Source organism: Beta vulgaris, chromosome 3, assembly GCF_026745355.1.
Source record: "Beta vulgaris subsp. vulgaris cultivar EL10 chromosome 3, EL10.2, whole genome shotgun sequence".
NCBI classification, from domain to species: Eukaryota; Viridiplantae; Streptophyta; class Magnoliopsida; order Caryophyllales; family Amaranthaceae; genus Beta; species Beta vulgaris.
The window spans coordinates 56,985,178-57,005,446 of NC_079204.1; the positions used below are offsets into that span (position 1 = coordinate 56,985,178).

General features: G+C 36.7%; 1 protein-coding gene across 3 annotated transcripts; it reads left to right on the forward strand.

Moving 5' to 3' along the window:
• Positions 1-232: 232 nt before the first annotated feature.
• LOC104889796 (beta-galactosidase 9) lies at positions 233-20,090 on the forward strand. Of its 3 annotated transcripts, none has more exons than XM_010675106.4 (19): positions 233-589; positions 718-813; positions 909-1,021; positions 1,314-1,380; positions 3,529-3,621; positions 3,887-4,030; positions 4,293-4,381; positions 4,848-4,953; positions 6,358-6,445; positions 6,546-6,667; positions 8,147-8,350; positions 9,303-9,535; positions 10,655-10,770; positions 13,616-13,713; positions 14,197-14,307; positions 14,780-14,890; positions 16,952-17,160; positions 18,643-18,988; positions 19,768-20,090. In XM_010675106.4, exons 1-19 carry the CDS (start codon positions 404-406, stop codon positions 19,906-19,908), a joined length of 2,673 nt encoding a protein of 890 aa, XP_010673408.2. In that variant the 5' UTR covers positions 233-403; the 3' UTR covers positions 19,909-20,090. The 3 variants fall into 3 exon arrangements, with proteins under 3 accessions (XP_010673408.2, XP_048496044.1, XP_048496045.1); XM_048640087.2 differs by having other exon boundaries at positions 545-589; positions 922-1,021; XM_048640088.2 differs by lacking the exon at positions 909-1,021 and having other exon boundaries at positions 565-589.
• The last annotated feature ends 179 nt before the right edge of the window (positions 20,091-20,269 follow it).

The following is a 20,269-nucleotide window of genomic DNA, read 5'->3' on the forward strand; positions in this document are numbered from 1 at the left end:
TACCCTTGGGTGTATCATGGTACTACCATGAGTGAACTCGCGGAAATGTATAATTAGGGAGGATAATGATAATGATAATGATAATGGAGAGTGAATAGGATTAAATTAGGGTTTTGTTTTGTGGCTGATAATTGATGGTTGTGATCTGTGATTTTTTTTACTTTTTACTTTTTTGTGGGAGATGACTGTGAAGAGAAAAAGTGAAGATGGTATTTGGTAGTTTTGGAGTCACGGGATGAGAGAGAATGAGAGAATGAGAGAATGAGAGAATTGGACAAAAGTTAGTAGTTGGAGGAAGAAAGGTTCACACGCATAAGTACATAACATAACATACCACACTCATTTTATTAATTGCTTTCTTCTGTTCTTGGCTACTAATGAACTGATCCCAAAGATTAGGGTAATGAGAGGTCGAATTTTACAGCAATGGTGCATGTTTCTCGTGCTCCTTTTAATGGCGGATTTCGCCATTACAACTACCTTGTTCGAGCCGTTCAACGTCACCTATGATCACCGGTCACTAATCATCGCCGGTCACCGTCGCATGCTCATTTCCGCCGGAATCCACTACCCTCGCTCTACTCCTCAGGTCAAATCCCCACTTTTAATTTCCGATTATAATTTATAGTATTTGCTATTTGTATGTTACACTTTGTCTTTGGTGATTTATATTATAGAAAAAATATGGTAATGTGGTAATTTTTGTTGAATATGCAGATGTGGCCTGATTTGATTGGCAAGGCCAAGGAAGGAGGTGTAGATGTGATTGAAACATACACCTTTTGGAATGGACATGAGCCTGTAAGAGGACAGGTTAGAGGATTTCTTCTTGTTATATACTTTCAATTAAACTCTAATCATATTATTGTATGTTATTTAGTAATTATATTTCTTAATCGTAATTATAGTATCATTTTGAAGGGAGATATGATCTTGTCAAGTTTGTGAAGCTAGTTGGGTCAAGTGGACTCTATCTCTTCCTTAGAATAGGACCCTATGTATGTGCAGAGTGGAATTTTGGGTATATACTCTTCTTCCTTCTTTTTACTATTTCCATTTATATGTATGCAAATAAGTGTCGAAGGAGAAACTTTGACAAGTTGGGGGAGTAAAGGGGATCCGAACTTGCCAAGGGTGAGAATCAATCCTAAGGCCTCTTGGAATTGGGAGAGATGCTCTAACCACTGAGCTATTCCTTACTCTCACAAACATATTTCTGTTTGCCATTAGTATATCTTGTAGTATCTTTTAGTATTGTTCATAACTTTACTAAAAACCAGTTATTTTCTTGCTAATTGAAATTTTTTGGTCAGGGGCTTTCCTGTGTGGCTGCGAGACATTCCTGGCATTGAGTTTCGAACAGATAATGAACCTTTTAAGGTAAATAGTTATGTGTTCATTGATCCCCCCCTCCTCCTCTACTTAATAAAGGAAAGGAATGTAAGATATTATATGTCGTGCTCACATTCTTCTTGCATCTCACACGTGTTCTCATTGGCCTTCTTTTTCTCAGGAAACATTAGGGCCCCGTTTGGTTGAGCGTAAAACATTTTCAGTGTAAAATGATTTTCATGGAAAACAATTTACAATGTAAAACACAATTTCAAAATTAGTTTTTCGTTGTTTGGTTCCATATAAGAAAAATGATGACATGAAAAAAATGAAAGGGAAAGTAAAAAGGTAGTGAGTGTGGAGTGTACAAGAGAGATAAGGAAAAGGAAGGAAAATAATATTCCCTTCATTTTGAAGGGAAAATGGTTTTCCATCAATGAGAGAACAATTTTACTCCAAGGAAAAATGGTTTTACAGTCCTTTGCAAATCAAACAATGTAAAATTGAAATTAGAGGAAAACAATTTTCCAGGAAAATGGTTTACGCCCTACCAAACAAAGCCTAGGTGTCTTTCTGTGTGCGCGCTTTTGTGTATGTGTGTGTGTATGTAGTGGTAAGTAATAAAAACACGACACCCTGGGAGTATCACTATGTACAAAATGGAGAGTTAAAGGCAAAAATCTCTTGCCCTCAGGGTATTATGGAAGAATTCATCTACATAATCAAGATAATTCAAGTTCTTCTTGGAACCTACTGCTAGACTCAGTTATGAAATTTAATTTTTTAACATGTACAGTTTTCTGTGTGTTTTTTTTTTTAGATATTTGACTAAAGATAGACTACAACATGAACTCCCAATATTTGATGTTCATTATAATGGCCAAATGTGATACTCTTATAATGTAGTTTGTTACATAATAATTTAGGATCGAGTGACGTGTTCGAGTTGTCCTGAACGTGGACAAGATTATATAGTACATACATTTTAGAAGTTAAAACTAAAGAAGATTTACAGTAAATTTATGTGGTTCACTCAACGTGACCTACTCTACCACACAAAGGATGCATTTCCTAATTAGTTTTCATGGAGGAACAAAGAGAGTAACAGTGGAGGAGATACATCTCCTCTCTCTTTAAACTCTCCTCAATGGGATGCACATGCTTTTGAGTCATGGCATTATCGTTGTTTGGACTTCCGGGAGGGGGGGGGGGGTTGATGGAAAAAAAACTCTGCAAATTCGGACCTGATTGTACTATTGAAGTTCTATTTCCTATTGAAAAAATTTAAAGATCAAAGTAGTAGTGTTGGTATTTTAATAGGTTTATGAGAGTGTTGTACCTTTTTTTGGTTGTCTGTTCTTTCTCTCTCCATTTCTTTTTTCATTTGAGACTATTTGCTACACCCTCTGTTCTCGATCTCTCTCATCTTAGTTGTCTATATAATTCCTTCTTTTTCTATCTCTCTTCTTTTCTGCTTTGGCGTGCCATCATTTTTCTGGGTAATGGAGGGAGTATCTTTTTCTCCCTTCACTTGAGCCATGTTTTTGTTGTCTTGTGCATGGATGCAATTGAATTTGGACGTGGGTTTGTGTTTGCATTAAAAGTGATCCCAAATATCACTTTAGCAATTTTCACATATATTAAGAAGTTGGTTCAGTTTAGTTAGAGTTGTATTGGTGTCGTAAAGTGGACCTGATAGGCTCTTGATATCTATAATGTTGCATTGAAATTTAGCATGACTTTAATGTTGCATCGATGTTGAATTATATTTTGGATCAAAGAGAAATAGCGAAATGATTAATATGTTGGATAAAAACAATAATAATGTATCCTTTTTCCAATTTTCAAGTCATTAGGCCATCTAAAATCTTACAATTAGGATCCTAAAGAAATTCAAGGCATGATCTATTCCTTTTTCCTTCCCAAAAATGTATCTTCTTATTAGTTCCTGAATTTATTGTTTTTTGTTTTTTCAATGCTAATTGATTTTAAATGAACTGGTAATGCGTTATTGAAAATAGTCTGTTTTTTCTTTGCCAATTGAGAGAAAACTATACATTATTGAGGGTATCAAATCACAAGCAAGTTTCGTATGCTGTTAATATTATATGTGTTTTGTTTGGGTAAAGATTTCTTTTAAATACCGACGCATGTATTTCAGATTTTCCTGAATAACTCTGCTCTCATATCCTCCAGGAGGAGATGCAACGGTTTGTGACGAAGATTGTAAATTTAATGCGAGAGGAGATGCTTTTCTCTTGGCAAGGAGGCCCAATAATATTGTTGCAGGTTGAGGTTTTTCTTTGTTCATGTTTAAGGAGGATATGGATTTTCTTAACTTCAACAGTTCATACTTTTGTAGGATTCCACCCCCCACCCCCAAAAAATAAGGAAAAAAAAGTGTGAACCACCTGCTTTCTGCTATAAGTGTTTTGGCTGACAGAAATTACGCATTTAATGTTTAGATATGAGGTCAATTGATCTGTTCTCTTTGTAAACACTTGTTCTGCGGTGCCTTGCTTTAAAATTCTTTACTTAATTTGTTTTTTAATAGATTGAGAATGAATATGGAGATGTTGAAAACTCATATGGGAAGAAAGGACAGAACTATATTAACTGGGCTGCGAACATGGCTCTTGGGCTTGGTGCTGGTGTCCCATGGGTAATGTGCAAACAAACTGATGCACCTGAGCTCATTGTAAGTTTATTAGTCTCCACTCTCCATATAATGCATGTAACTTTTCCCTTTTCTTCAAAAGATAGTTTGGGTGGGTTGGGGAATGCGGGGGGTGGTTGGTAAGTTTAATTGCTGCGATTGTTTGTCCAAAGTGTGAACTTTTACGGTTTAACTTTGTCTTTACAAGCACTAAGCAAATTATGATCTTTATTGGCTGTTTTGCCTGTAACTTCTGTGCTGTACAATTCTGCTTTTTCACTAACCCTGAGCTTCAAAAACACAGATTGATACCTGCAATGGCTACTACTGTGATGGCTTTAAGCCAAATTCCAACAAGAAGCCTATCTTTTGGACTGAGAATTGGGATGGATGGTATGATTTCTGCCTTTTTGGTTCACTCTTCAGTAGCAACTTTTTAGACATTTAGATCACTCTTCAGTAGCAAATCTTTTGGACTTTTAATTTACTCTTCAATAGCAACTTCAACTTTGAATTTATTCTTCAAAAGCAAACTCATTCCTGTACAAGGTGAATCGTCATATATGATAAATATGTTATGAGTTGTATTGTACTATGACATTCTTTTGTTTTTGCTTTTGCTCTCGTTACGACTTTTGAGTAAGCTAATATGTTTGAATGGACATTGGCTGATCGGCATAATGTAATACTTCTTCCATCATCCAGTAAACGTTTTGTTTAGGTTTTTTAAAAAGTATGAGATTATAGTTTGTTTTAGTAGATAGTGTTGAAGAGGCCAAGAAAAGTTTTATTTGTAAATATACATTGCTAATCTATGATCTCTTGTGTGCTCATATTGCCTCATTTAACTTGCTTGTAGGTACACTACTTGGGGTGGAAGATTACCTCATAGGCCCGTTCAAGATCTCGCATTTGCAGTTGCTCGCTTTTTCCAACGAGGCGGTAGCTTACAAAATTATTACATGGTAATCTACCTAAGGGGTTAGTAGATACAAATATGTTAAATATCTATTATCACAAAGTAAACAATACTGCTTTTGCAATGGTATAATTATTTTGGGAACTTAACTTCAAAATACAACAAGAATAACACACAAGGAATTTATAGTGGTGGTTTAATCCGCCTCTTCTTTTATTAATAAACTGCAAAATGAGAACTACAATGTATTTTTCTTCCAATCACCTGCATTAAAATACTTCCCTAAGATCCTAATACATATTGGACATACCAGATCTCCTACTCCTGCTAGAATATGTAAACTACTGTAAGCCTTCTAAAATAATAAGAAACAATATAAATTATAAACAATATAAAATACTTCCTACCTAAACTCCTAAACTTTATATATCTGAATCTTTTTAAAGGACTTCTTGTTTTCTAATACTACCTTAACTAGACTTTTAATTAATATTGGGTTGCTTCAACCAAATTGCTAGTTTTCCCCATGTGTAAAATATTTGCACTTGCCTCAATAAGTAAACATCCTATCAGTTCCTAATTATTCTGTCTTGAAAATTTGTTTTCTGCATTCTTACAAAATGATATTGCTAATTCTTCACTTATTATTCTTGAAGTCAAATATGAGGTCTTGTCATGCAAGCTGTCAAGAGTCCAAGGATATCTTTTAGATATTTCCTAGGTGCTCATTTTGTATGGGCTTTTAGTTTAATGTTTTTATTTAGCGGGCGGGAAGTTTGTGTCCACTAAGTGAATTTGTCTTAAGGGTAACTTATTGTAGGAGATAGCTGGTTGAGTGGTTGTGTATATGTCTAATTGTTGTCTAAATGGCACCCTTATTACTCTTTGGGCTGTGGCTGCTGAGTGCTGACAACGAATGATTGATCCTTAAATTTCTACTATACACTTACAACTCGTATGATAGGTGATAATAAATGATGATATAACGGTAACACGTCTAAATGTAATTCCATAAGGAAATTTTTATGCTAGTGTCCTTGATAACGCTTGTCCGCTTTCAAGTGTTGTCCCTTTTTCCTTGTGATACCACCTCAATCACTCAAATGCTCAATACCACCTCGAAAAGTGGTACTGGATGGTAAAGGGAACTTATGGAGAAAAACAAATGTTTGGGGATAGGCTTTGCATTGCAATGGACATTAGCTTGGGACTTCCTTTACAAAATTTGATATATACTCCTAACAACTATCGCTATTTATTAAGGAACCATTAAATTTTTAGAAAGGACGGAGAGAGGCTTATCCCCCTGGGTACAATTTGCATTTTACCATATAAGCCTATTAATATCATGGTCAATTGTCAGAGAAAAGTTTTCTTTAAACGTATTCAACCTGCCGGAGACTGGAATCAGGTATTCAGATTCTGAATATATTGCTTTTTGTCTTTGCAGTATTTTGGTGGAACAAATTTTGGGAGGACAGCTGGGGGTCCTTTCTATATCACAAGTTATGACTATGATGCCCCCATTGATGAATATGGTAAGAAACCTGTCTTTTATCATGGAAGATTGATATGCAGATCTGCTTTGCTTCACAGGTCTGTTTGAGGCACTTCTAATTGTCAAGCTTCTTCCTACAGGTCTTTTAAGTCAGCCAAAGTGGGGTCATTTGAGGGATCTGCATGCTGCAATCAGGCTTTGTGAACCTGCTTTAGTTGCAGTTGATTCTCCTCATTATATCAAGCTGGGACCTATGCAGGAGGTTTGTATTAGAGTTTCACCATATCATTTAGTTGGAAGTATTGGAATTCTCTAATTTGTGCATGAAAAAGCTATCACCCTTTTCCAAATTCCAATACAGCGAAAGGCATCACCATTTATTGTGTTCAACTACTATGGACTAAATCAAAATGGCTCGTATTAGAGTTTGACCATATAATTTTGTCAGAAGTATTGAAATTCTCTAATTTGTGCATGAAAGATCTGTTGTCCTTCTCCAAATTCAATGCAGCCAAAGGCATCACCGTTTTTTTTGCTCGACTATTGATCTATTATAGACTTAATCAAAATGGCTCATAGGCTGTCTGCAGTTCGTTCTTGGTGTTAAACAGTAAACTATCATGCATTTTGATCAAGGTCCGAAAGAGTTTCTTCTTTATTGTAGGAATGAAAGCAAGGCTGCATATTGACCATTCTCCCTACTCTCCCATGGGTGGGAGCCTGTTTAAAGGCATTTTCGTGGTGCTCCTGTGTCATAGTACCAACTATTTTGCGTATATGCAGATTACATAATCAAGCTTAAACATAATTTAACTTGGAATTCAGAAGTGCTTAGCTCACACTTTTTTGGTATATGATATTGGTTTGAAATCATCCAAAGTTCCAAACCCCAATTGCTGTAAATGTACACAAATGAAACTGGAGAGGGGACGGCTACCGTCCAAACTTCCATGGTATAGGGTTTCCATAACAGAGGAGGGTGTAAGTGTCTATTGAGTATTGACTATCAATCTAAGTAATCCCAAACCATAAGCGAACAACGGAAGCAAGAAAATTATAGAAAAGAGACACGTAGAAAAACCACAAACATGCACTAGGAATCAAGATGATCTTTGATGGTGAACACAAGCTCTCAAAGATCTCTCTTGAAGCTTTTTTTCTCCCTAATATGAAACGAGCCTTTAAGGCCTTGATAAGTATTTATATTAGGGTACAAGTATAAGTCGAGTGAAGTACGGAGAACCGAGAAATGTGCGAGTGCTAGAATGAGCAAAATTGTGCTCGGAGCCTCCGACAAGCACCACTTGCAGTCGCTACACAAAACCATTCGCTGTCCCGTGCTCGCGCGAGCACGTTCTTGGCTCTGCTTCTCTTGCTTGATCGAACGCATCCTTGCACGCGCGAGCAACATCACTTGGACCACGCTATACATCTCTACGCACCATAACCAACATACGGATGGGGGGGTTGCCATTTTTACTTCCCATCTATTTGATTTTAGAACTAGGAGTAGTTGTGGAAAAGAACCCTGCTTTTTGAGATTTCCCTCATTGTGGTTTATGTGTAGTTGCCTAATTGAACTTCCTCGAAAACCTAGTATTGTCTGACTAATTTAAATGAACACGATGTGGATCTCCTTGCTATTTGTAATTGTTTATGATACATTTCTACTTTTCACTAATTGATCTCCTTGCTATTTGTAATTGTTTATGAAGTGCATTTCTACTTTTCACTTGCCCAGGCTCATGTTTATCACAAAAGAGGAAATGGAAGGAGGTCAAGATTAAGTGATTCTGGAGATGAAAATAGGTGCTCGGCCTTTCTAGCTAATATTGATCAACATAATGCGGCTTCGGTGCATTTTCAAGGTCACACGTACAAGTTACCTCCTTGGTCTGTCAGTATATTACCAGACTGTCAGAATGTGGCTTACAACACTGCCAAGGTTCTCTTAAGCCTTTGTTTATCTTGTAACTTCTGGTTCTCTGCATCTATAAATTATAGTGCTTTCATTATCATACATATATTCCCATCTGCTCGTTTACTGTGTAGCTCTTTCTAAACTTAATATTTCCTTGTTTGTCCTTATCTTTACACCATGTTCATAGTACCTTTCTCATTTGCTGAGAGATTCTTGGTGTTGCTTTCCATGTTGGGTCTTCTTTTCAGTTGTTAGAACCTTAAGTCCATGTCATGCAAGTTGAGAAAGAGGGCTAAAAAGAAGGGATGATGGTTGATGAGTGTATCCGGCAACTTCTGAATCCGCCACAATTCATGTCAAGTGGGGCTAATCTTCTAAAAAATAATATTGACAATGTATTTGGATAAGTTTTCGGAGAGGGAAGGGGACGGAAGGAGAAAATTTATCTTTTATTTGTTGATGAGGGAGGGGAGGGAACTATGCGATCTGACTCAACCATCAATCTCACTAGAACTTCCATGAAATTCAGTGTTGCTGCAGCCTGTAGTACATGTTATAAAATGAAGGCTTACATAAAAGAAAGTATGCCTAGTTGGAGCATCTGATCTTTGCTGCAATTGTCAAATTGGCGGTCAATCTATGTTCTTAAACCTTTACTATGGTGTTGACAAATACGGCAATCTATTGATGGAGAGACCAAATGGTTTTAGGTGACCCTTAGTATTAACTATTTTTTTCATTTCGTATCTTCTCAATTGTCAGGAAGATTTTGATCATTAGAGGGAAGGAAAGAAGATCCTGCCTAGCCTCGGTCTCCTTTTCCTTAATCCAACCTAGATGTTGTCTGAACAATGGGAAATGCCCCCTTCAATCTTCCTCCCCTCCGTTTTGCTCTAAATCCCTAAACCAAACACATTATAAATGTGGACATACTGTGCATCCCTAGCATATTAAATCTGTTTGCCTCTTGTTGCAGGTCGGGGCTCAGACATCAATCAAAGAACTAGAGTCTGATGCACCTAATGTTTCGAACAAATCTGTCAGCCAAAAGTTATTGCGTCATGATGGGTCATCTTATGTTTCAGAAAGATGGATGACAGTAGACGAGCCTCTCGGGATATGGAGTGATCACAATTTCACTGTACAAGGCATCCTGGAACACTTAAATGTGACAAAGGACTCCTCTGATTATCTTTGGTACTTTATCAGGTATAAAAGCAACTTCATGATCTTCCTGCTAGTTAGCATATCTCTGCTATAAAGCAGCTGTAAAAAATTGAGAAGTAATACAAGTGGTCCAAGTCGTCAACCCTGCACGAGTCTGGAGCAACTTATTCAAAACTTCCTAGATCTGCCTTTTTCTCCTAATACCATTTAGGATTATATTATCACTCTTAGGCAGCGTAATTCGATATCTTTGATGTGTCTCATTTTCATATGTTCTGAAACACGTTTTACTTGCTTTTCTGAATGGGTTTAATCTGCAATCTTCGTCATCTAGCTTGAGGATGCCCCTAATTTGTAAGCTTTAACGAGACTTACTGATTGCTGCCTACTCTTGTTTGATGTTCTTATGTTGTATTTTCTCCCATACCTGTTATATTTTATTGTCCTTTTGTACTTTAACACAAGCACAGATATTGAAGCAACTTATTCAAATCTTCCTAGATCTGTCTTATCGTCCTAATGCCATTTAGGATTATGTGATCACTCATAGGCTGCATCAATGTGATATCTTTGATCCGCTTCCTGTTTTTATATGTTATGAAGTACTTTTTACTTGCTCTTCTGAATGGGTTTATCTGCAATCTTCATCTAGTTTGTGACTACTCCTCAATTGCATTATTGTAAGCTTTGACGAGACCTGCTGACTGCTGCAGTGCTGCTTGCTGCCTACTCTTGTTTGATGTTCTTTTGCTGTATTCTTCTTACATCCCTGTTATATTTTTTGTGCTTTTACAGGCACAGATAACTATCATTTTGCTTGGATTTCTGTTTTTTTTTTTTGTTTTTTTTTGTTTTTACTGTTTGCATCTTATAGTCAACTTTAACTTGAGATTGGCACAGAAAATTCATTAATTAGAATGAACCATTGGAAGTGGGTAAAGATTAAAAAGCCAAAACGTTAGAGAAAGTGTTGGTAAGTTGAGAATCAGATAGATGGTATGGAGGGAGAAAAAGATGGTGCGAAGTTCATTTTGCGACAGAAAGCTCTATTTCTGGTCGGGGGGAGTATTTTATCTGTGGAGAAACGTACTGTATAAACAACCGGTCCTATTCTTTTGTAAACTTGTCTGATTTTTACCTTTGACTGTAACTGCCATGTAGAATATATGTTTCGGGTGAAGATGCATCATTTTGGAAAGAAGATGGAGTCCATCCAGCTCTTTCAATTGATAGCATGCGTGATGTGGTGCACATTTTTGTCAATGGCCAACTTGCAGGTACTTTTTCTCTCTATCCCTTCTTTTTTCTGTATGAACACTATGGCCCTTTTTTCCAAATGAACAGAAACGTTCATTACAATAGAAGAGATTGCATATTGCTCAAGATAGGACGGAGAAAACTTCTGCAAAAAATGTGACCAGAATGAGGGTAGGAAAACAACACTAATGCCAACAGAACACAACTTGAATCCTATTAAGTATAATCTTCAGTGTGTGTCAACTTGAATCCTATACATATGCATGAACAGAGAGCCTACGTTCTTGGCATCTCTCAAACCTAACAAAACCAACCAGGAAAACAGAACAAGGTTAGGGATTATTAAAAGAAAGCGGCTAGCTAAAACTGCATGAACAAGTCTACCCCTCTCACCAGTCACCATAGTCATAATGCACACTTAAGGGGAGAAATTAACTTTATGAATTATCGATTGGTCATTACTGTTAGTAATGATCCTATCCAAAAATACTGCTTTGAATATACCTAATCCCTTTCAAGATCTTAGCTTGCATACGAAACACAAAACCAGGACAATGCATAGCCACTTTTCTCTACAGCAGTAGCTACAAGTATTAGATGAGTCGACAAATCGAATTTTTTGATATAAAAGGTACAGAGAATAATATGTCTTTAAGACCATAACCACATTATGAAATTCCCACGCCTCGAAATAATTAGACCAACTTTAGATTAAAAGGTCCAAGGAGGATTGCCTTCTGTTTGAAGAAAAATTCAAGGTTGCTCCATTGTAAAAAGCGGAGATGTGATAAGGATGTGTAAAAATAATATTGATATGCTGACTTGCCCAGACTCAACCTTAGCTTTTTTCTGATCCTAGCTTTATAATCAGCCAAACAAAGGAATAAATAGGAGACATGAAATAAGTATTCGTGTGGGAAGCATGAGTGCATACAAGAATCTTTTGTTTTCTTAAGATGTTTCTTGTTTTGACAATAGTATAAGGAGATATAAGGAGCATTAGTCATTCTGTCGCGGAGAAAATATAAATACATATATATAAGAGTTCATATGAGAATGCATACTTACATGAGAAATGAGAATGAATTTCAGGCGCTATAACTTTTATGAATAAGTGATGTAACTCCAAAAAAAAATATTAGAAAAAAAAAATTCAAAAAAATTTTTTTTTTTTTTGGGTTCAATATTTTTTAGGTCCGTGTAACTCTAATGAACAAGTGTTGTAACTCCAATCCAATCGTGTGGTTGAGATTCATTCTCATTTCTCATGTGATCTTGCCCCTATATATAATAAATTTATTAGAGTTACACCCCCCTGAAAAATTTCGAGTCCAAAAAAAAAAATCTTTTTTAGATTTATTTTCTTCTAATATTTTTATTTTGGAGTTACATTACTTTTTCATTAGAGTTACATCACTTATTCTTAAGAATTATATCGAGTAAAATTCATTCTCATTTCTAATGTAAGTATGCATTCTCATATGAACTCACTTCTATTTATATATATAGGATAAGTAGATAACATCACCACCTCCAAGAAAAACTCCCGCAGGCCACAGCAGTAGTAAGAATTTGGAAGGTCTAGATCTGTGTAAAATCGACTCTGACTATTTGAAACTAGTAAATTCTTGTAGGCACCATGCTTCTGGACCATATGCTAATCTTGTCAATATGTGGATTCCTCCAGCCACCCAGCCACTCCTGATCCTTAAGGAGGAAAAGTAATACGAATAGGGATGGAAGGTGCCAGGTAGGTATGCTGTGAATTCCCCATTCACGGCCGTAGTGGAGTGTGTTAAATATGCCTTTGATGGCTACTGGGCGATATGGGTCAAAAGTCTTAAGTGTTTAACCCAGTATGGGTTGGTAATGGTTCTAAGAGTTTACTTGTCCTATCTGTATGCACCCATCCTGCACTTATACCGAAAGATTGTGGACAGGTTGATAGAGTGGATGTTTATGATGGGTGATGGGTGGGTATATGTGGATATAGGTGGGTTATGGATGGTGAGGCTGGTATGCTTTCAGATTTTTACCGGTCGGTGCGACTATGGATGCTGAAATTTGTACCTGCCATAAATGGTGTAGGTATAGATATTTTATATGGCTTGCCATTTCTCGGAACTTTGATTTTAAAGATCTCTTAAAAAATTACTTGGAACCTTGAAAAATGACGCTCAAATCTGCCCCTTTAAAATGACGCATCTTATGAAGATTAATATTTCAGTCTTCATTCAATAGTAAAGCATATGAGCTTAGGGCAATCGTTTGATCAAAGAGTCAAAGTAGTTAAGGTAAAATGCTCTTCAATTTAGAGTCATTCGGTCATTCCCAAAGGAAGCTGTGCTGCTTTGTCTGGATACAGGTGGTCCACACTTTACAGTTTATAGCATACACCTGCTTACATATGCTCAACATATAAAATCGCCTATTTTGGATATACCTGTTGTATGGTACTGTAAACAGATGAAAACGCATTCTATATGTTAGGTTTCCTTGCTCCTTGGGGTTCGTTAGACAAGGAATTAGCTGTTGAAACTATCTGGTACTATCTTTATATGGTTAATCTAGAATTATGATACATTCCTCCCCAATAAAAGAACAACATTGGGCTGAGAGTTGCGGCAAGCGTGCTACTGTCTGTCAAATTTTTTTTGGAGGAGTTGTCATGTGTTCGTTTAGTTCTAAACTTGAATTAACTATTCCTCAAGACTGTAAAGACTCTACTGCTATGTGATGGGAGTGTATAATCATTCTGGATCAGGTCAAATAAAAGTGATTGTAAGAGCTTCTTTTCTGGTACAGATGTATTTTACTTCTACTATGACCTTAACACAATTTAAACATGCTTATTTGGAACTACAGGTAGTGGAGTTGGTCGTTGGGTAGAGGTCACACAGCCTGTTAAATTGCTGGAAGGTTATAATGATGTGGCATTGTTGTCTCAGACAGTGGGTCTGCAGGTATGCCATATTTGGATCATTTTGCTCACAAGTGCTTGCAAAATTGTTATAGTGGACTGCTGCAATTGTGGTCTCTGGTTAATGAATACATGGCGTCCCTTACCGTTTCTATATCTTTACTCGACACTTTTTCTCTTTCTCTTTTCTTCTTTCTCATTTCATTTTCATGTTTCTAAGAGAAGTGAAGAAGTCATATCTGTTGTGTTCTCTTTTGGTTTTTTTCCCATCGGATTACATGGATTTGTTTTGGTGTACAATTTTTTTCTCTATCACCATTTGGAGAGAATGTTTCCTATCTTCCTAATCTGTTTGTTGGTCATAGAGCTTCATTTGCAACCACTGCAGTTATTTTTATATTATCTGCAGAACCTCAATAATATCATATTTTTCGTCATCATTTGCCCGCTTGTTCCTAAGATTTATTTTTTAAACTTTACTTTGATATCAGAATCTGCTAGTTGCTTATAAGGTTGCATTTTGCAGAATTATGGTGCTTTCTTGGAGAAAGATGGAGGTGGATTCCGGGGTCAAATTAAGCTTACAGGACTGAAGAGCGGGGATATGGATCTGTCAAACTTATCGTGGACATACCAGGCACATCCTCCGTCTTCCTTTTTGATGTGTTTGAACTAGACTCTGGTGCATTTTAGTTGTCTGCATACTGGCCATTTATTGTGTGAAAAACTCTGGTTACAGACATAGTGCAGGGTTCAGCTGACATGCTTACATGCATGCCAAGTTTAGTCCCTGCTAGATTCATTGAGAAACTCAAATATTTGCTTGGCTGATGTCTGACGGAAATTTATCAGTTTCAGAAACATATTCATGAACTCATATGTTGTTCTTAATGGCTACCATTTTTTGGCATTAAGTGTGAGAGTGGCAAATAGTAGGATGAAGCATATTTGGGCCAGTAGAAGGCCATCTTTTGTAGTTGTATACTTATATCACAAGTTATCTTCTGAATCCAACCATATATTGGCATTGTAGGAGAGCCTCTTTTTGTGTTAGTTTTGGTTGATACTATTACAATCTTAAAGCACCTGTTCTTTCTCTCTCTCTCTAGGTTGGCCTGAAAGGTGAAATGCAGGAAATATACACATTAGACGGAAATGAGAAGGCCGCTTGGGTTGATTTGGCGACTGATGGAATTAAATCCCCTTTAAGCTGGTACAAGGTATTTAATATGTGTAATACCCTTAAAGAGTTGATTCTTGAGCGTGTGAATGTGTGATCTTGATGATAAAATTGAATTGGAACACACGAAGCATATACAATTAAGCATCTTTTAAAGTTCAAAAGTTCTGTAAGATTGTGGGTTGCAGCCTTGCAGGTACATCATTTTCCTGTGAATATAGATGGGTTGAGCATATAGTACTAAAGGGAATCTTTTCTGTTCACTTCTGTTCTTAATGATTCACATTGTTATGATATTCTTGATAATTTAATGGATAACTGGCGTTGCAACTTTTAGTAGTCAATTAATTGATAAAAAGGACACTAATTTTTTTTGAAGCTCCAATGAAGTAAGAAGGTTGTGGATTCATCCTTCCGTTTTGAATTTCCAATCAATGGTTGCTTGTCTTGCAGCTCTTGAGGAGGCAGCTCTAAAAATCTTTTAGTCTATAATATGTATGTGATTAAAAAATAGCAGCTATCTAGTAATGTAATATTGATACACACTTTTAGAAAGGGAAGAACAGAAAGGAGAAACAAGTATAGCAATACGCCCAAAAGGGGGATAAAGAAATATATTAGAAAAACTAAATGCTGATGGAGCTTGGGAAGAGAAAAGAAAACTAGAATAATTTCGTGTGAAGTCCCCTGAAATGCAAAGGACCAAATTCATGTTTTCTGAAGCAATTGTACATTTTTCTTAGATTACTTCTTGTTTTGTATAAAATAAATTCAATTCAAAAAGATGTATTCTAAGCCTCTGCAGCTTTGTGTTAGATGATGCTTTCTCATTTGACCCTAAATCTTTGTGTGTATATAATGCCAAACGAGTGACATAGGAGATGTGATCAGAAAGTGGGAACCTGACAACAGTAGCTTGATGGGATGCCAAATTTGGCATCTGCTGGTGTTGCTCAGATTAATGTTACGTATTAGCATGCTGAGTGGGTGGAAAACAAAGCGGAGAGAGGGGAAAAAAATGAATTTTATATGATGCAATGTACTTGAGAGTTGAGTCAAACCTTTCAGGTAGTGCTATTTTATATGTGCACAACTTATAATTGTCATATTGTACCTGTTCCTTTTGTAACATTGTTACGAATTAACAAAGTTGACCGCATCAACAAAGATGGATGATTACCAGTTGGTGTCTAATACTTCTCTCTTCACCTCCTTTGCTTGGCACTGCCTTTGTTGCTGACTTTGGCTATTGCCTATTGGTATAGTGTCTGGGAACATTTGGAGGAATCTCCTCCTTTTCACTTTCTTCTCTCTTTCCTACATGTCCCCTTTCCCATCATGATGCTCTTGGTTTCTTTAGAGTTGGATGTTTTGTTGTGGGCTCCTTCAGAGCCAATCAACAATGTGCTTGTGTGAGAGCAACAAGTAGGGGAAAAAAAACGTACAGAGGGAGTGGGAAATGAGAGGCAGGTTCATCGAGGTTGTATGGTGGAGCCCATGCTAGGGATATTCTACCAGTTGCTATGGCGATGGCAGCAAGAGGGGGGTCAGGGGTGATTGAGGTGGAGTTTGGTTGCTATCTGACACCTATTCAAGTAGCAGTGTAATTGTACTTTCTTATCATCTATTTAAGTGAAACCCTTTTCTATTTTATTACTCCATATAGGAGAGCTTTTGGGAATTTCTTGTTGGGCTGCACTAGAATGGTAGCAGATTTGGGTAGTTCATGCATATATACACGTGCTATGCATAAAGATAAGGTTCTTGTCAGTGTGTTCTATGGTGTTATGTTGAATCCCCCACTTTTCTCCCACTACAATGTTCTATATCTTTAAATAGATTACAACTAGGTCTCCACTGAATTGCTTTATAGGTGTCAATTCTTAAGATATATAATCCAAAATGTTCATACTTTTGGGAGTAATATACATAGACCTTTTTGGGTTTAGAGGGCACTTGTCTCCATGTGGATCCACCCTAAGTATGATCACGCATGATATAATATGCAAACATACATTTCATTTATACTAGCAAATTACTTTTTGCAGAGTTTTATTTGCGTATTATTGTGGCTGAATTATTTTTATCTAATGTGAAACAGACCTATTTTGATGCTCCTGACGGGCTGGATCCAGTTGCTCTCGATTTAAGTAGTATGGGTAAAGGCCAGGCTTGGATTAATGGCCATCATATAGGAAGGTATTGGACTTTGTCCTCTCCACAAGATGGATGTCAAAAGCCTTGTGATTATCGTGGAAAATATGATTCAGGCAAGTGCACAACAAACTGTGGGAAGCCTACTCAAGTGAGGTATGCAGTGTGTTCTTCTATATGTGGATCTTGATAAGGAGAGTTTTTAGAAAATCTTTTTTTACTGTTTTCACTGCTGGTAGTAACCCTTTCCTGATGTGGTAGTTAGTTTTGTGGGGGCAGGATTTTATTTTTTATTTTTTTGAATAGGTGGGGGAAGGTATTGTAACTTAGACCAGTTTGGCTCAACATTTTTGGTTTCCAAGAAACAAAATCACTTACATATTCCCTTCTTATTGTTTGCTTCACCCCCTCCTTAATCCATTACTATTACTTGGTGGTAATGGACTCCCCTTGTTTGTTACCTTCCCCCTCACCCCTGAAATAACAAATTACCTTTCTATTCCATGGCTTGAACCAAACACCGAATAAGGGAAACAATGTTTGTTACCATTCCTATCCTCTATTGGGTTCCATTCCCTTTCCGTTCCATGACATGAACCAAAATAAGCCCTTGATTGTAGTGGATTCTGGCAGTTGATTTTCAATGCAATATGTGCATTCTATTAGCTTCTGGAAAATCAATTTATAATAATCATTCATTGCCTGGAAAGTCAGTGGTAAAGCTCAAAACCTTTATACTTCCAATATTTTCAAGTTTCGGAGGGAAACATATTCTGACCGACTTGCTATTGATGGTGCAAAAGGAGTTCAGGGTTTTCAGGCAGCATCATGGTGGTGATGGTATGCTTGGAAAGCACGCACTATGATACTACCTCCATTCTTTTATTAGACCTACCATTTTGCCACTATTCGTGCACTCTACTTTGGCCATTTTGTATCATTTATATGCAAGGAAAAATGTAGTGCATCTTGAAATCTAAGATTAGAAGCTCTTCCTTCCTATTTTCCCATGGTAAGAGTGACCAATACCTCTGATGTGTACTCTGTTGTGGTCTAGCGCTGGAATTAGGCTGTATTCTCTAATTGAATTTGACCGTATTTTTTACGTTAATGCATAACGATTAAAATCATGCATGATCTCGTTAGGCTCGCGTTGACGTGCCCAAAGTTATTAAAATCGCGATCCAAATCTTAAAATCTTACGATTTTACGATTCAAAATATGGTAAACGATTCGATTCACGATTCTAAACGATTCTATACATTTCCGTTGACTAGCGAAAACCTCGCACTTTTAAAATCGGGCTAACAAAGAAAATAAGAGATATATATTGTTAGTTATTGCCAATATAGAGGGTAAACAACTATTTTTCCCAATTTTTAGGTCTTTTAACTTATAATTTTAGCATATTCAATGAAGATTGAGTGTAATATCTTGATTATACATGTTTGTAGAATCTTACGATTCTACGATTCGATTTTACGATTCAATTCTAAAGGTTGTTTTACACCGGAACCCCTCATTACATTTCATTTTTTTCCCTAGGTGTCCACGAGCAGTTTGAAAGACCTAATTTTGAGTGTAGTTTTCATATGCTTTTTTTGTATGACATTAGTCCTGTTTGGGGTCAATTTTCAGATATCATGTACCACGCTCATGGCTACAGGAAACAAATAACTTACTGGTTGTCTTTGAAGAGACAGGAGGAAATCCAGTTGAGATTTCATTAACAGCACATTATACACAACTCATTTGTGCTGGTATATCAGAATCTCACTATCCGCCACTTTCGAGATGGGTGAATCATGGTTCTGTAGACGAACAGATCTTGATCAATGATACGACACCTGAAATGCATCTTCATTGTGAAGATGGACATGTAATCAATATAGTTTTTGCCAGCTATGGGACCCCAAAGGGTAGATGTCAAGAGTATTCAAAAGGAAGTTGTCATGCACCAAAGTCGTCGGACGTGGTTTCTAAAGTAAGTGGGTTCACAACGTATATTTTAGGGCTCATCTGATAGGTGAAAATAAATGGCGGTTAGAGTTATTGGTAATTATTCTCCACCTCTAACTCTCTAAGTATGTGTTTTCTTTCTATTACTACTCAATACCATCTCTAGAGGTGGTAATGAGGTAATAAACAATATAAAAGAAAGCCACATACTTGGGGATAGAGTTGCACTGTGTTACTCAGGCTTGGATACTTTGTGTTGGACACGGGTATATTTGTCCAGCCCAACCATATATGAAACAAATTCATGATTTTGGCCCAAAATGAAGTGTGAAGTGTGCTTATCCGTGTAAAAATGTTCAAAATAATGCACCAGTATTTGAGGTAAAATGAAGAGTTTGAGTAACATAGAGTTGCATTGCCATAGGCATTGGTATAAGTATGACTTTTCTTGCAATAATACGAATTTCTACCATTACCATGATTAATTTTGCCTGTCAAATTGGATTTAACAGCTCTATAGTTTTACCTTTAAGTATATTATTAAACTGGATCAACGCATTGTTGTTTATAGATCAGTTTTAGAAATTAAAATGAGAACATCCTAGATTCCTAACTAGTCGATTGATATAATCTCGACCTTTAGACAGTACCTGAATGCTTATCGCCAATGAAGTTCCCGTCATACATCTTGGAGAATAATCCCTGCAAAATTTAACATTGTTTGTGATATCTTGGATCTTAAAGTACTGTAATTCTTTACAGAGTATTGCTAATGATATTATTCCCCGTTTCTTTTCTCAACAGCTCTGCCAAGGAAGACAGACTTGCTCCATTAGAGTTTCTAATGCCGAATTTGGTGTTGATCCATGCAGAGGGGTTGTTAAAACCCTGGCTGTTGAGGCAAAATGTATATCATCGTGGGTTGCAGGGTTCTCATCTGTCTAGAAATGCTGCGTATTCTGTAATTATGACCTTTGTATATTAGCATTATACTATTTTTTTTGAAGCAAAAATGCATCTTATTTTATGGATTTCTATATGAATGCATCTCATCTTATGTATTTCTACATGGTGTAAATTGATGACTCTTATAGCTTACGCACTGCCACATACAAGTTTTAGATTTCCGTGGGTGTCTGCCCTGATTCTTCAGTTTCTATTATCTAGAGAATAATCATGTTGAGGTTGCAACTCTAAATAAAACGATTCCAATTGCATGAGCACATTAATTACAGGTACGTCGTACGTGTACTGATGTATATGAGATTCAATTTCGCATCTCCAGAAAAGGGAGCATCTTTATGGT

Bases quoted from the DNA above. Each gene is read 5' to 3' on its own strand.
- LOC104889796 (XM_010675106.4), top strand. From the start codon at position 404: ATGAGAGGTCGAATTTTACAGCAATGGTGCATGTTTCTCGTGCTCCTT. The intron at 4,954-6,357 runs GTAATCTACCTA...TTGTCTTTGCAG, and splicing joins GCTTACAAAATTATTACATG to TATTTTGGTGGAACAAATTT. The intron at 14,891-16,951 runs GTATTTAATATG...AATGTGAAACAG, and splicing joins CCCCTTTAAGCTGGTACAAG to ACCTATTTTGATGCTCCTGA.